We start from the raw sequence: 13,718 nt of genomic DNA, 5'->3' as shown, positions 1-13,718 counted from the left end.
CTCAGCCTCCTGAGTAGCTGGGACTGCAGGTACATGCCACCATGCCTGGCTAATTTTTTGTATTTTTAGTAGAGACGGGGTTTCACTGTGTTAGCCAGGATGGTCTTGATCTCCTGACCTCGTGATCTGCCCATCTCGGCCTCCCAAAGTGCTGGGATTACAGCGTGAGCCACCTCGCCCGGCCTATTATTTTTTAGAGACAGGATCTTGCTGTGTTGCCCAGGCTGGAGTGCATGGCTATTCACAGGTGCTGTCCTAGCTCACTGCAGCCTCACTGAGCACAAGCAAAGTCAGCCTCTGAGTAGCTGGAACCACAGATGTCTGGCAAAGTACCCCACTTCTCAATACACCTATATCTTTCTAATTCACTCTCGCGTTCTCTGACTCCAGTGATCTTTTTGTTTTGTTTTGTTTTTTGAGACAGTCTTGCTCTGTCTCCCAGGCTGGAGTGGAGTGGCTGGAGCTTGGCTTACTGCAACCTCTGCCTCCCAGGCTCAAGCAATTCTCTTGCCTCAGCCTCCGGAGTAGCTGGGACTACAGACATGCGCCACCACACCTGGCTAATTTTTGTATTTTTAGTGGAGACGGGGTTTTGCCATGTTGGCCAGGCTGGTTTCAAACTCCTGACCTCAAGTGATCCTCTCACCTTGGCCTCTAAAGCCTGTAGTCCCAGCTACTCGGGAGGCTGAGGCAGGAGAATAGTGTGAACCTGGGAGGCGGAGCTTGCAGTGAGCCAAGATCACGCCACTGCACTCCAGCCTGGGCGACAGAGCAAGACTCCATACCAATATATAGATAGATAGATAGATAGATAGATAGATAGATAGATAGACAGACAGACAGACAGATATAAAATTCTTTTTATACTTTTTAAAGTGGAATACTTAAAATTAAGATGACAGAGTAGTGCACCTATCGGTAATGACAAGGTCTACGGTGTGGCTATGGTAGTGAGTGAGTGGTTATGGCCTACTTACTCTACTATGGTAGAGTAAGAAACAAGATCACTGAAACAGAGAGATGAACAAACTGAGAGACCTTAGGGAAAGTTTCCAGGTGTAAGAACCAGAAGGCCTGGCTTCAACTCCAGCTCTGCTGTTTACTAGCTAGTGAAATTTACGCAAGTAAATGCTCTAAGAATTTGTTTCATCCCCCAAATGGAAATAACAATTTAGACCACAACTGGTTCAGAATTGATGATACAAAGGAAAAAATAATGTACAACATATTTAATAGGAATATATTGAAAACAGTGATACACAATAAACACGAAATGGTTGCCCATGTGAGGGAAGACGGAGTGGTGAACAGGGATAAAAGGGAATAAATAAAATATAAGAACCTCATGTGTACCCTGATGGCTTCCCAAACGCTGAAGAGTATGATTAACATAACTCTCACCTGGGGTCAAAACAAACAAAGTGAAAACAGGAAGGGAGGAGGCAAGAGACATTTTTAGAAACAGAATCAAGAGGACTTGTGAGGACAGTATTTGAATGTGAGCACAGTAGGCTACAGGCTAAGGAAGGAAGCTGGACCTTGGGAGAGGATACCTTAACAGAAATAGGAAGCACTGAAGGAGAACCTTATCTAAGAGAGAAACTAAACTTGGAATTCGAGGCACGCTTTAATTCTCCAAATCATCTTCCCGCGGTTTCTCTCCTTGCCTTTCATATGCATCCATTCAACCCATGGTTACTGAGCTCAGACACTTCCTATGTTTACTTCCTCATTTCCCACTCATTTTTCAACCAACTCTGGTCTAGTTCCTATTCCAACTTCCTAAAAACTATCTTTTCGTGATCTTCTACAACTTCCATGTTGCCAAACCCTATGGTCATTTTCTGGCCTTTCTCTTGGAATTCAGCAGCATTTGAAACAGCTGACAGTTCCTTCCTTGTTGAAACACTCTTGGCTTCTTCCTATACCACTGTCTTTTGAGTTTTTCCAGCTCATCCTTCTCTATCCAGCTTCTAAATGTTGATCCTAAATGTGCATGGCCTTCCTAGTGTTCTCACCTGTTCCCATGGTTTTATGGTCTATATGATAATGGTACCCAAATTTATTTCTCAGTCCATGGGCCACTTCCCTGCGTGGTCCATGTTAACTCCCCCGAGAGCCAAATTCTCATCTAAGTGATTATAGACCCCTTCACCTGAGTCTCTCTCCCGTAAGTCACACATACCATGTCCAAAATGTACCTCAATTTCCCAGTCTCTTACCCAAGGCCTCCAGACCCTGCCTAGGTGTCAGGCCTCACTCAGCTTGGTCACAACGTTCTGGTCAGGTCCTAGGCTAGGCCAGCTCTTTTCTGCCTCATTTTTGTACTTGCTCCTTCTGCCTCCAACACGTTCCCTGGTACCTGCCTAAAGATCTTCCCTGAACTCCTAGCGGAGCCACCCCCACTCTGCTATACTCAACCACAGCCCTCAGCCTCATCTGTAATGATTTCTTTTGTTTACTGTCTGTCTCCCCAACTCCAACAGTAAGTATAGAGATACGATCAGTTCTGTTCGCCCAAAGGGAGAGCTCAGTACTTTTGAACAGGTGCAAAAATAAACGCATGCATGCTAAGCATACGGCGGTAACCACACCGCTTCCAAGGCCCTGAAAATACCATCTATTCCAAGAAAACCACCATTTTAACGGAGAGACACCGAGCACGCCTTAGCAGGCCCGGGAGGAGGCCGCCCCACCCCCGACCCGGGGACTGAGGGGCGTGGACCGGGCCCGCGCGCGCGCTGCGACGCCGGCCGAAGCCGCTTTCTGATTGGCTGAGCGCACAAGGTCAGCCCGCCCAGCGCCGGCCCTCCCCTCCCCCCGCACCTGCCTCTGCAGTCGGCCAGTCGGCCGCAGGGCCAAGCCCCGGGCTGAGCATATCCTCTCTCCCCGCCCAGGCGAGCCCGCCAGCCCTACCCGCCCGAAGGACTGCTTCGCTCGGGGCCCTTCCCGCCGCGCCTCCCGACGGCCCGGCCTCACCTGGGCCGGGAGGTCCCATCCTGCTTTGGCGTCTCCTGAGGTGGTTTTAAATCGCGCGCGTCGAGACGCCTGAGCGTCGTAACGGCCGCGTGACGTCACCGGAGGGCGGGGCCAGCAGCGCGCCTGCGCAGACCTCCGCGGGCTGCGCCAAGGTGTGGCGTTCCGGGTAGAGGACCCGCTCTGATTGGGCTCTTGGGGTCTGTGGACCCCCGAAATAGGATGAAAACCCATTCCTTTCGAGCACTAGGTGCAGGACTGGGCTTGGGGGCCCATCGTCGAGCAGGACGAGCAAAGCCCGTCTTTCGTGGAATATACTTTTTTTTTTTTTTTTAAACAGTCTAGCTCTTGACCCCCAGGCTGGAGTCCAATGGCGCGATCTCGGCTCACTGCAACCTCCGCCAACCGGGTTCAAGCGATTCTCCTGCCTCATCCTCCCGAGTAGCTGGGATTACAGGCATGAGCCACCGCGCCCGGCTAATTTTTGTATTTTTAGTAGAGACGGGGTTTCACCATGTTGGCCAGGATGGTCTCGAACTCCTGACCTCAGGTGATCCGCCCGCCTCGGCCTTCCGAAGTGCTGGGATTACAGGCGTGAGCCACCGCGCTCAGCCCGTGGACTTTACTTTCTAATGGGGAGGCAGATGATTGAGAAGACGAGACCTGTGCTGTGTAGGCAGCAAAACGCTGAAAACCTGGGAGGAAAGGGACGGAGGGGAGCTGGAGACTACATGGGAATGAGGAGCGGTCCAGGTGGGGAAGAACTGATGCAAAAATGCTATATATACATTTAATATAGTACAAAATGTATATTTAATATAGTATAAAATATAAGATGAAGGCCATCATTTTATTCAGATTCTTGTGAATAGATACCTGGAAACACCCTTCAAAAAAAATAAAGGTCGAAAAAGCAAAATAAGCATAAAATGCCATCTGTTCTTTCAGTTTCATCTAACCCTAAGGATTGAATTATGGAAGTAAATTATGGAAGGGTCATTCCCTGGAATATCCCTAGCACATCCTAGAATTTCTTGTAACTCTCATCATATCTGGCATCTTTTATAGTGTTTCTCTTCAAGGGCACTATTAGCATTCAGGGTGAAACAATTCTTGGCATGATAGGATGTTTGCCCTCTTTGTGGGCTCTTAAGCCTCCCTGACACCATAAATGCTACCAATGCTCTCAGTCATTTTGGCAATCAAAAAGTGTCACCCTTTGTTGAAAACCAGTTTTTTTTTTTTTTTTTTTGAGACAGTGTTGCTTTGTTGCCCAGGCTGGAGTGCAATGGCACGATCTCAGCTCACTGCAACCTCCACCTCCCGGGTTCAAGCGATTCTCCTGTCTCAGCCTCCTGAATAGCTGGGATTACAGGCGCCCGCCACCACGCCCGACTAATTTTTCTATTTTTAGTAGAGATGGGGGTTTCACCATGTTGGTCAGGCTGGTCTCGAACTCTTGACCTAAGGTGATCCACCCACCTTGGCCTCTCAAAGTGCTGGGATTATAGGCGTGAGCCACTGCACCCAGCTGAAAACCACTTTTTAAGCCTATCTGTTGTTATAAACTTGTTCTTCTAGTGAACACCTTCAAATCTTCAGTGTAAGGCTGTGTGGGTTAGACCAAACGGGTTGACACTGTTCATCTCAGCAAATGATACCATCAGCCATCTAAGAACCCAAATCAGCACCCAGGAGTCATCCTGGGGGGCCCCTCCCTGGGAGGGCCTCTCCCCATGCAATCTATTATCAAGCAAGCTATTTTCACCTCCTAAAAATCGCCAATCCTGCCTTTCTCCTTCCATCCACATTACCTTCTCACTGGCCTGCTCTGGCCCGCCCCCCAGGCCCTGAGTAGTGTATGAGGAGTCCAAATGTGAGCTGTCACTCCCACTTGTCCCCCCACCACTTCCTCCCGGAAGTATAACCCTTGAGGGGTTCCACTGCCCTGGGAACCTCTAAGCGTCCTACAAGGCCCTGGAAGGGTCTTCCTGCCCCCCTCCCCACCCCTGCAGCCTCTCCAGCCTCCTCAGGGACCTTGCTCCCCTTGCTCCCTGCCCTCCAGCTGCCCTGGCCTTTTTTCGGATTCCCCTCATCACGCCTGCTCCTACCCCCAGGCCTCTGCACACACACACTCCTCTAGCCAGGATCCTCTTCATCCCCATCTTCACCCCTGTAGCTCCAATCCGGTTTCCACTCCCCTCAGGTTCCTCAAGGAGGCCTTCCCTGATACACACAACTCTCCATACTGGAGGCTTCAAGAGAACTTGTCACAGGTGCAATTTTCCATGCACTTGGGTGACTATTTCATGTCTGTCTCCTACACAGACTGTCAGCTCCATGAAGATGAAGCCGTATCTGCTCACTGTGGTTTTCCCACGGCCTGGTGCTGGCCCTGGACACTGCAAGTACTTAAATCCATATTCAGTGAGTACAGCTGGAAGACAATTTTAAATCCTGGGTTGGGCACGTTAACCTCTCTGGACCCCATCTTCCCCATCTATAAAATGGGGAAGGCAGTATCCCCTTCACTGGACTTGCTCAGTATATGCTAGGGTCCCTGTCATCTCCCTCACTTGTTCTCTCTGCTGAAAGGATCTGAGGGAGGACATTGGGACAAGTGTGATCCTCTGGATTCCATGTGTACACTAAGAGCAGCAAGGGTTGGGAGGTGAAGAACAGCTTGAAAGCCCTGGTGGAGGAAAGCTACCAGGTGACCCACTAGGTGAGCCTTGAGGCTGTTCTGTGGGGATAATGGAGCCGCCTGAGCCACTTCCAGCTTCATGTGCAGGAAGGCAAAGCCAGCTCCATGTCCAGCGTCTCTCTGGGCCAGGGCTGCCTCGTGCGGGCAGGTCTTTCACCTCCTGCTCTGCATGCCATCTTTGTTTTGTTTTTAGGGCTATCAAGGATGCCAAAAGAGTGAATGATTTGGCCGGGCGCGGTGGCTCAAGCCTGTAATTCCAGCACTTTGGGAGGCCGAGGCGGGCGGATCACGAGGTCAGGAGATCGAGACCATCCTGGCTAACACGGTGAAACCCCGTCTCTACTAAAAATACACACACACACACACACAATAGCCGGGCATGGTGGCGGGCGCCTGTAGTCCCAGCTACTTGGGAGGCTGAGGCAGGAGAATGGCATGAACCCGGGAGGCGGAGCTTGCAGTGAGCTGAGATTGTGCCACTGCACTCCAGCCTGGGGGACAGAGCAAAACTCTGTCTAAAAAAAAAAAAAAAAGAGTGAATGATTTATCACTGATATCAGTGGTATACAAATGTACAAAGCTCAATACCTCTGTTTGTGCAAAAGTAAAGTAGTTAAGTTCCTCCACTACTCCTAGGCTGCCAGGAAAGCAGAGCTAGTGTTGTCTCCCTTCCCCACCCCGTTTTACTCTTCATGGAGATTCTACTTCCCTCAAATAAATGGGAAACTGCCTTAGTTTAGGTGAGGAACAATAGCGTTATCCACTGGCTACCTGAACAAGCAATCTTTTGACTTCAAATGTGCCCTGACCTTCCAGCCTGCAGCTGGCTTATATAATGATGTCGTCTGTGATAGAAACCATCAAGTCACTGGGACTCAGTGGGCACATAGTTGAAATGGCTTTGCGTTCATTTTGGCCTCTAAAGCAAATGCTTTTTTTTTTTTTTTTTTTTTTTTTTGAGACGGAGTTTTGCTTTGTTGCCCAGGTTGGAGTGCAATGGCGCAATCTCAGCTCACTGCAGCCTCTGCCTCCTGGGTTCAAGTGATTCTCCTGCCTCAGTCTCCTGAGTAGCTGGAATTACAGGCGCCTGCCACCACGCCCAGCTAATTTTGTATTTTTAGTAGAGACAGGGTTTCTCCATGTTGGTCAGGCTGGTCTCGAACTTCAGACCTCAGGTGATCCACCCGCCTCAGCCTCCCAAAGTGTTGGGATTACAGGTGTGAGCCACTGCGCCCAGCACAAATGCCTTTAATTTTTGCCTGTGATATGAAATTCTTGACCTCAAGATTGGGCTAAGAACCAACAATTTCTGTCTTCTAGAATTTCTAAACAGTAACACCTAATCTTTTAAAATATAGTGCTTTTGCTTCTCAAAGCCCTTTAACCTTATATCTTGTTTTATTTCCAAGACCAAGCTGAAAGGTTGCGATGGCAGATAGTTTCTTCCTGGCTCTGCCACTTACTAGCTACGTGACCTTGGGGAAGTTGCATACCCTTTCTGTGCCTCAGTTTCCTCGCATGTAAAATGGAGAGGATGAAGGGCCCACTTCATGGGGTTACAGTGTAAAGATTAAATGAGTTACCAGATGTAAAGCTATCAGAACAGTGTCCTGAACACTGGCAAAGCTCAGTGAACAGTAAGCATTCCCATTACTATAACTGCGGTTGTATCCTGGGGGCTAGCCAGGTTTTGTTTTAGAATAAGGCTTAGCTTCCTAGCTGGAAAGGTTTCCCCTTTAATTGTAAGAGTATTCCCAGAGCACTACAGGTCTGTTCTTTCCATTACTACTTGTTTTTTTTTTTTGTGTGTGTGTGTGTGTGTATGTGTTTATTACTCTTTCTTGCACCCTCTGCTCCACCCAAGTTTTGCTGACTGCTCCCTTTATAGTCATCTGCCCACTATCGTAACTTTATGTTTTCTTTTTCTTTTTTTTTTTTTTTTTGAGACGGAGTCTCGCTCTGTCGCCCAGGCTGGAGTGTGGTGGCATGATCTCAGCTCACTGCAACCTCCGCTTCCCGGGTTCAAGCGATTCTCCTGCCTCAACCTCCTGAGTAGCTGGGATTACAGGCGTGTGCCACTACGCCTGGCAAATGTCTTTAAATTTTTAGTAGAGACGGGGTTCTGCCATGTTGGCCAGGTGATTTGGAACTCTTGACCTCAAGTGATGAACCGCCCACCTCGGCCTCCCAAAGTGCTGGGATTACAGGCATGAGCCACCACACCCGGCCTTTATTTTCTTTTTTATCTATTAGACTAGAAACAACCATGCACTCCTAGAAATGATACCACCTTCTTCCTACCTGAGAAGAGTTTTGTTAGAGTGTATGCTTGTTTGCAACCACTAAGATCTTCTAATTTGGCTGATATTTTGGTTTGGGTGCCATGAAAATCAGTCACCTAGATGTTTCTTATTCTTTTCTGGCCACTGGCCATGCCACTGGGCAACCACAAGGCAGACTCGTTCCAAGTACATTGAGCAACACCAGGAGATACTGAACGGAGCTGTCAGGGTAACATGAACTTCTTGGGAACAGGCATGTGAGAATGCTGACCTGCCGAGTGTGTTACTGCAGAGATTCCCACGTATACAGAAAATAGCCTCCTTTATTGACTCTAACTTAAAACATCAGCACATAATTTTCTAAACAAAAAGTATATGGATGTTTCTAGAACACCAAAATCCCACCAGCAGGGAACCACCAGGATTGCATCTCGCCTTGAAAGCAGTACCAGACGGACGCGGGCAACGTGGGAACACAGTAGCTATTGTGCACTGGGAGCCCCAAATACTGACTGACATCAGCTTCTGGGACAATTTTTTTTTTTTTTTGAGACACATTCTCACTTTTTTGCCCTGAGTCACTGGAGCACAGTGACACTAACAGAGCTCACTACAGCCCTGACCTCCTGGGCTCAAGCAGTCTTTCAGCCTCGGCCTCCAGAGTAGCAGGGACCACAGGTGTATGCCACCATGCCCAGCTCATTTTTTGTAGAGACGGGATCGCGACGGGTTGCCCAGGCTGGTCTTGAACCCCTGGGCTCAAGTGATCTGCCTACCTCAGCCCCCCAAAGTGCTGAGATTACAGGTGTGAGCCACCGCACCCGACTTTGGGATATTTTAAATTTATTTTTGCTGGAGGGGAGGGAGTGTATTCTATGACTGAAGCCCATAACAGCCAGCATCTGATTCTTGCTGAGGTCCAGTTCAGTGGGGACAGGTTACCCTCCCCAGCAGATCTTCTTGGCAGCGCAGACAGAACAGCATTGGCATTTCCAAAACAACCACACCCATAACTATAGCTGCATTTCTTAACACTCCTCCTCAGCATCCCATGGTTTTGAAAAAAGGGAAAAACACCAATCATATCTCTGGAATCACAACTTTAGAGTTGGACTGCTTCCCAATCCTTTCCTATACAAACCTGGCAGTGAGCCTGGATTGTGATGACCCCTCTTTCAAAACCACAAACACAGTTCAAGTAATCCCTTTGTCATTTTTGAAAAAAAAAAAAAAATACAAAGGAGGCATGACTAGACAGAAAAAACACAGCTAAACATGGCAGCTAAACCTTCTTTACACTTAACAAGTGGCTCCCCACAAAAAACAAAGCAATTCTTCATCTCAGAGCCCCCAAAAGATTGTCCTTGTGAAGGCCTTTATAGTGTTGCCTCCAGGCACTAAAAAGGTCATGAGATGTTAGCCATTTCATTGATTAAACACATTATCTCAATTATGAGACAGGTTACTACTGACTTAATATATGTGAATCAATGCGAATAAATTAGGTAGTTTTTTCAGATGGATAAAAACAACTCTCTTGTCATATGAAAATAGAGCTAAGTTAAGAAAATGGAATGTAAACATCTTGGTTATATTTTCTTTTTTTTTTTTTGAGACGGAGTCTCACTCTGTAGCCCAGGCTGAAGTGCAGTGGTGCGACCTCAGCTCACTGCAGCCTCCCCCACTGGAGCTTCAGTGATTCTCGTGCCTCAGCCTCCCAAGTAGCTGGGGCTACAGGCACGCGCCACCATGCCCAGCTAAGTTTTTGTATTTCAGCAGAGACGGGGTTTCACCATGTTGCCCGGGGTGGCCTTGAACTCCTGAGCTCAGGCGATCCACCCACCTCGGCCTCCCAAAGTGCTGGGATTAACAGGCGTGAGCCACTGCGCCCGGCCTTGGTTATATTTTCAACATAGTGAAGGTTTGAAAAATTAGATCCTAAAATATGAGAAGTTGCCCATCACAGTATTTGGGATAAAATGGAGTGCCACCAGCTCGGATGAGAATTAAGCTAACCGCTCAACAAGGAAACCAATTCACAGAGAACACACTGGGAGTCAATCACGAAAAGGAATAAGCTGGAATGAAGCTATTCTCTGGTTCTCTCGCTTCCAGTGTTGATACAAAAACACAACTTCACCGTACCCCTCTGGATTTCACCTCCTTAGCAGCAAGATCCTCCCATAACATCCGTTTCCCTCGGTCTTCTTTGGGTCATGATGAAAGTTAAGCAGAAGAAAATCTCAGATGACAGATGACCCACCCTTGATTAGGCCCCGCAGGGTCATTAGGCCCATCCTCATCACCACCTCACACACTCCCTAAGGTGTCTTCTCACAGCCCCCACTGGCAAGGTGAAGGTCACATATACCACTGATACATCTGAAAAATAAACACCTTTGTAGCCCAAGGAATTAGAAATACCTTCATCTGTTTTTTTTTTAAAATGGTCTTTACATCAAGGTGCTGCAGCCAGTGGGGCACGAGGCAGAGTGTTCACCTGGGTCAGAAGGTTTTGGAACTCTTCCACTGCCTGTGAATGTGCCTTGGGGTTGAGCACCAGGTGCTGGAAGAGATTGACAGGCTCAGCACTCCTAAATGTCTTAGGGATCGGGATGGTCAGGGGCAGAGAAGTGTTACCAATGAGGAAATGAGGGAGGGACCTTTGCTGGAGGCCACGGCCCAAGAACCAGAGAATGTCCTGGAGCCGCTGGGAGAGCATGTTGTGGGCCCAGTCCGTGAGGGGCAGCCGTAGCAGGAGGTGCATGAGAGCTGTTTTAAAGTGGTAAGATGTGAGGATGGGGCGGGATGCTCCGCGGGGTAAGCTCTGATGCTGCCGGAGACTTAAAATGATCTGGAGGCACTTGAGGTGACAGGTGTTCTCGGGGGCAAAGCGCCCCACCAGCTTCAGGAACAAGTGCTCACAGGCCACAAAGGACTCAGGCCAGTCCACACTGGTGAGCTGCTCCTGGTCAGGAGCCTGGCTCACCAGGTAGACCAAGGTGTCTTCGCGTTGCACCCCCAGGACCAAGTGGATTGAGAGAAAGCGGCCTGAGCGATAGTCTAGCCTGAGCTTGCAGGAGGTGGGAGACGGTGGGAGACTGAGTTTAAAGTCATACTTGTGGGCCACAAGGGCCCAGGCATTGCCCATCATGTTCCGGAACCACTGCACAGTCTTGCACACGTCTAGGTGGAAGCCAGTGCAGAGAGCTGCCTTGATGGAGCTACTACACTTCCCCAAGCCTGCCGAGGGGTCCCTGTGATGGTGCACCAGGCACAGCACGTCCCCTAGGAGCTTCTCACGCTTGCACACACATTCTGACTCCACCAGCACACAGCCACAGCGGCGGCCCAGGGCCGGGTCCTTCATCTCCAGGACAAACATGGTGCCCTGTGGGGGGACGATGGGCACCAGGATATCAAATTTCTGGGTCTCATGGAGGGTTCCCCATTTCTCAAAGGCAGCCCCGATGCCCAGGCAGTCTTCCAATTGTGGGTGAGCCTCTTGGCGGCTGAGCACCCGACAGGCCTCAATGAGATCATCCACAAAACTCTCCACAAACTCACAGGTGCCAGGCAGGTCACGGATGGCGTTTTGGACATAGTGTTTGTAAAAGGAGTCCAGGGCCTCCTGGGAGGGGAAGTCAGTAAGCCAGTTGTAAGAGGTGACAGGGACAACATGGACTTCCTCCTCCTCCTCCTCACTGCTGGAATCAAAGGCCGGCTCTTGCTGCATGTTCTGTCGCAGGAGCTCAAAGACGAGAAAAAGGCAAAAGAGGCCAGTGTTCCACAGGTTTCCCAGCATCCAGCCCAGAGGCCCCTCCTGGCCATCGGCCTGGAACGGCCACCCCATGTCTTTCTTCCCTAGCACTAACTGGTCGCTGGACGTGTCTCCTCTCCAGAAGTTCTCTGCCTTCTGCTTCTGCTCAGCCGCTTGCTTTCTCTCTTCAAACTCCATCTCTAGCAGGCGCATCTCCTCGCTCATTCGCTTCTCCAGCTGCCGACTCCTGGCTAACGTGTCCAGGTCCATCCGGTCACTGACCATCAGGGGGTGGTGAACAACATACATCACTGCCAAGAACAGCAGGCTTATCACAGCCATGGAGGCCTCTGCATCTGGAGAAGTGGGAGACTAGGAGTCAGTGGTCATCTTCGAGACTCATCCGCTCTCTAGCTCACACTCCCCAGAGCCCTGGTACCCCAAATTCTGAAAATCAACTACTCAGGAGAAACAGAAAGCCCACAGAGCTTGGCTTGGACACAGCAAGGGTGGTCGGCCTGGGAGGAGGTTCGAGAGAAAAGAGGGCGGCAGCCTGTGCCCCTCAGTCTCTCTCCTGCTTTCCTTCCACACGGTGTGGGTGGTATTTAGGCTTCCAGAAAGTGGACATGGGACTGTTTTCATTCCTGTGTAGGATGGGGAGGGGGACCCTTGTGGTAGGGTGGCCTCACCCGACTCATCAGTCAACCATGGGCACCAGACGTGCCCTGCTGACCCCAGAGACTCCTTTCACAGCCAGAAAGCCCCGAGCCTGCCTGGGTGACACCTTTCCTCTGCCCGGCAGCCAGCTGTAGCATTCCACTTCCTCTGTGACTTCACAGTCTCCATTCTGCTCACCCAAAATGCAGTGAGCCTCATCACTCAGCCTCTCCCTCTCTGCCAGGGAGTGCCAGGGAGGCACAGTGCCACCAGCTGCTTGCTACGGTACCCTCTGAGCTCCTAAGGGGCCAGTGGATACCCAGCGTGTGGGCAGGCTAGCTTCACGTCTTAGTCCAGAATGCAGAACCGGGTGCCCAAGGCCTACCTGACAGCCGCAGGGGTCAGTTCCGCTGCCTCCCCACCCACCCGTGAAGCCCGAGCTTCTGCCATTCACCCTCATTCACAAGCTACCGCGCTTACCCAGATTCATGAAGGACTGCACCGTGTGGACGCGGAAACCAGCTGGGACTCTCCTTCCTTTGGAACTTGGCCTTGCTTAGTTAGTCTCCTCGCCCTGTCCAGGAGCCCTGTGAAAATGCAGAAGGTACCTGGGGGCTTTGGTTCAACTCCGAACCCGCCCCTCCCCCCATTCATAACTTCCCCAGATTCCACGCCCAGAGACTTGTACTCTCACCCGCCTACCCGTAGGAGGCCGAGGGCCCATCCCACCTCGGGCTGTCTCCCGGGACCCAGGGCCGGGTTCCTCACCTTCGGTGTTAGGAGGAACACGGTCTTAAAGAGACAGCGCGGCCTGACCGCCACTGCCTTTTTCCCGGCAGGGTGGGGGCGTCCGGTTCATCGCGGGGGCCGCGCGCGGGAGTGGCCCTGCTCCCCTTTCCTGGGTTACAGATCATGTTTGGCTGAGCGTCTGAACGTCTGGCTGGGCGCGGTGGGCCCCTAGGACCCCCAGCACGCGGCTCCGAGGGCGCCCGCGCGCCGCAGCTGCTCCCGCCGTCCGGGCTCCTCCCCGCCCACCCAGTACAAGCTCCGCCCCGCCCAAACCCCCGTGGCTCAGCTCGCAGGGGCCGCGGCCGCCGCACAGCCGGTCTCCGTCCGCACCCAGGTCCCTGTGGGTTTGCTGGGACAGTGGAGGGGCCGTGGCCACGCACCGTGGGTTTGCTGGGACAGCGGAGGGGCCGTGGCCACGCACCGTGGGTTTGCTGGGAGAGCGGAGGGGCCGTGGCCACGCACCGTGGGTTTGCTGGGAGAGCGGAGGGGCCGTGGCCACGCACCGTGGGTTTGCTGGGAGAGCCGAGGGGCCGTGGCCCATGCACCGTGG

At 51.1% G+C, this 13,718-nt stretch overlaps 2 protein-coding genes and 1 long non-coding RNA gene across 9 annotated transcripts in view; 1 reads left to right on the top strand and 2 right to left on the bottom strand.

The window, feature by feature from the left end:
- Window positions 1-3,125, bottom strand: part of NCAPH (non-SMC condensin I complex subunit H) — a 37,166-nt gene extending 34,041 nt beyond the window's left edge. For 2 of the 6 annotated variants that reach the window (XM_077958805.1, XM_015112859.3), the window contains exon 1: window positions 2,980-3,125. In XM_077958805.1, coding sequence (XP_077814931.1) covers window positions 2,980-2,998 — 19 coding nt within the window. In that variant the 5' untranslated portion in view covers window positions 2,999-3,125. Of the gene's footprint in view, window positions 1-2,916 lie in introns of all 6 variants that reach the window. The other 4 variants (XM_077958806.1, XM_028832151.2, XM_028832150.2 and 1 more) reach the window with 2 other exon arrangements.
- The window catches only part of LOC106993079 (uncharacterized), a 19,591-nt gene continuing 8,979 nt past the window's right edge, over window positions 3,107-13,718 (top strand). Inside the window, exons 1-2 of the long non-coding RNA XR_013402581.1 lie at window positions 3,107-3,729; window positions 5,305-5,403. This is a non-coding gene — a long non-coding RNA (uncharacterized LOC106993079). The remainder of the gene's footprint in view (window positions 3,730-5,304; window positions 5,404-13,718) is intronic.
- On the bottom strand, window positions 8,789-13,551 carry ITPRIPL1 (ITPRIP like 1). Of its 2 annotated transcripts, none has more exons than XM_001098586.5 (3): window positions 13,148-13,551; window positions 12,860-12,966; window positions 8,789-12,078 (listed from the first exon to the last, which is right to left on the bottom strand). In XM_001098586.5, the coding sequence occupies exons 2-3, from the start codon at window positions 12,867-12,869 to the stop codon at window positions 10,421-10,423; spliced, it is 1,668 nt and encodes a 555-aa protein (XP_001098586.2). In that variant the 5' UTR covers window positions 12,870-12,966; window positions 13,148-13,551; the 3' UTR covers window positions 8,789-10,420. The 2 variants fall into 2 exon arrangements, with proteins under 2 accessions (XP_001098586.2, XP_077814934.1); XM_077958808.1 differs by having other exon boundaries at window positions 13,082-13,392.

This window comes from Macaca mulatta, chromosome 13 (assembly GCF_049350105.2).
Source record: "Macaca mulatta isolate MMU2019108-1 chromosome 13, T2T-MMU8v2.0, whole genome shotgun sequence".
NCBI lineage: Eukaryota > Metazoa > Chordata > Mammalia > Primates > Cercopithecidae > Macaca > Macaca mulatta.
The sequence above is the reverse complement of the archived record's forward strand: the minus strand, read 5'-3'. Positions and strand labels throughout refer to the sequence as shown.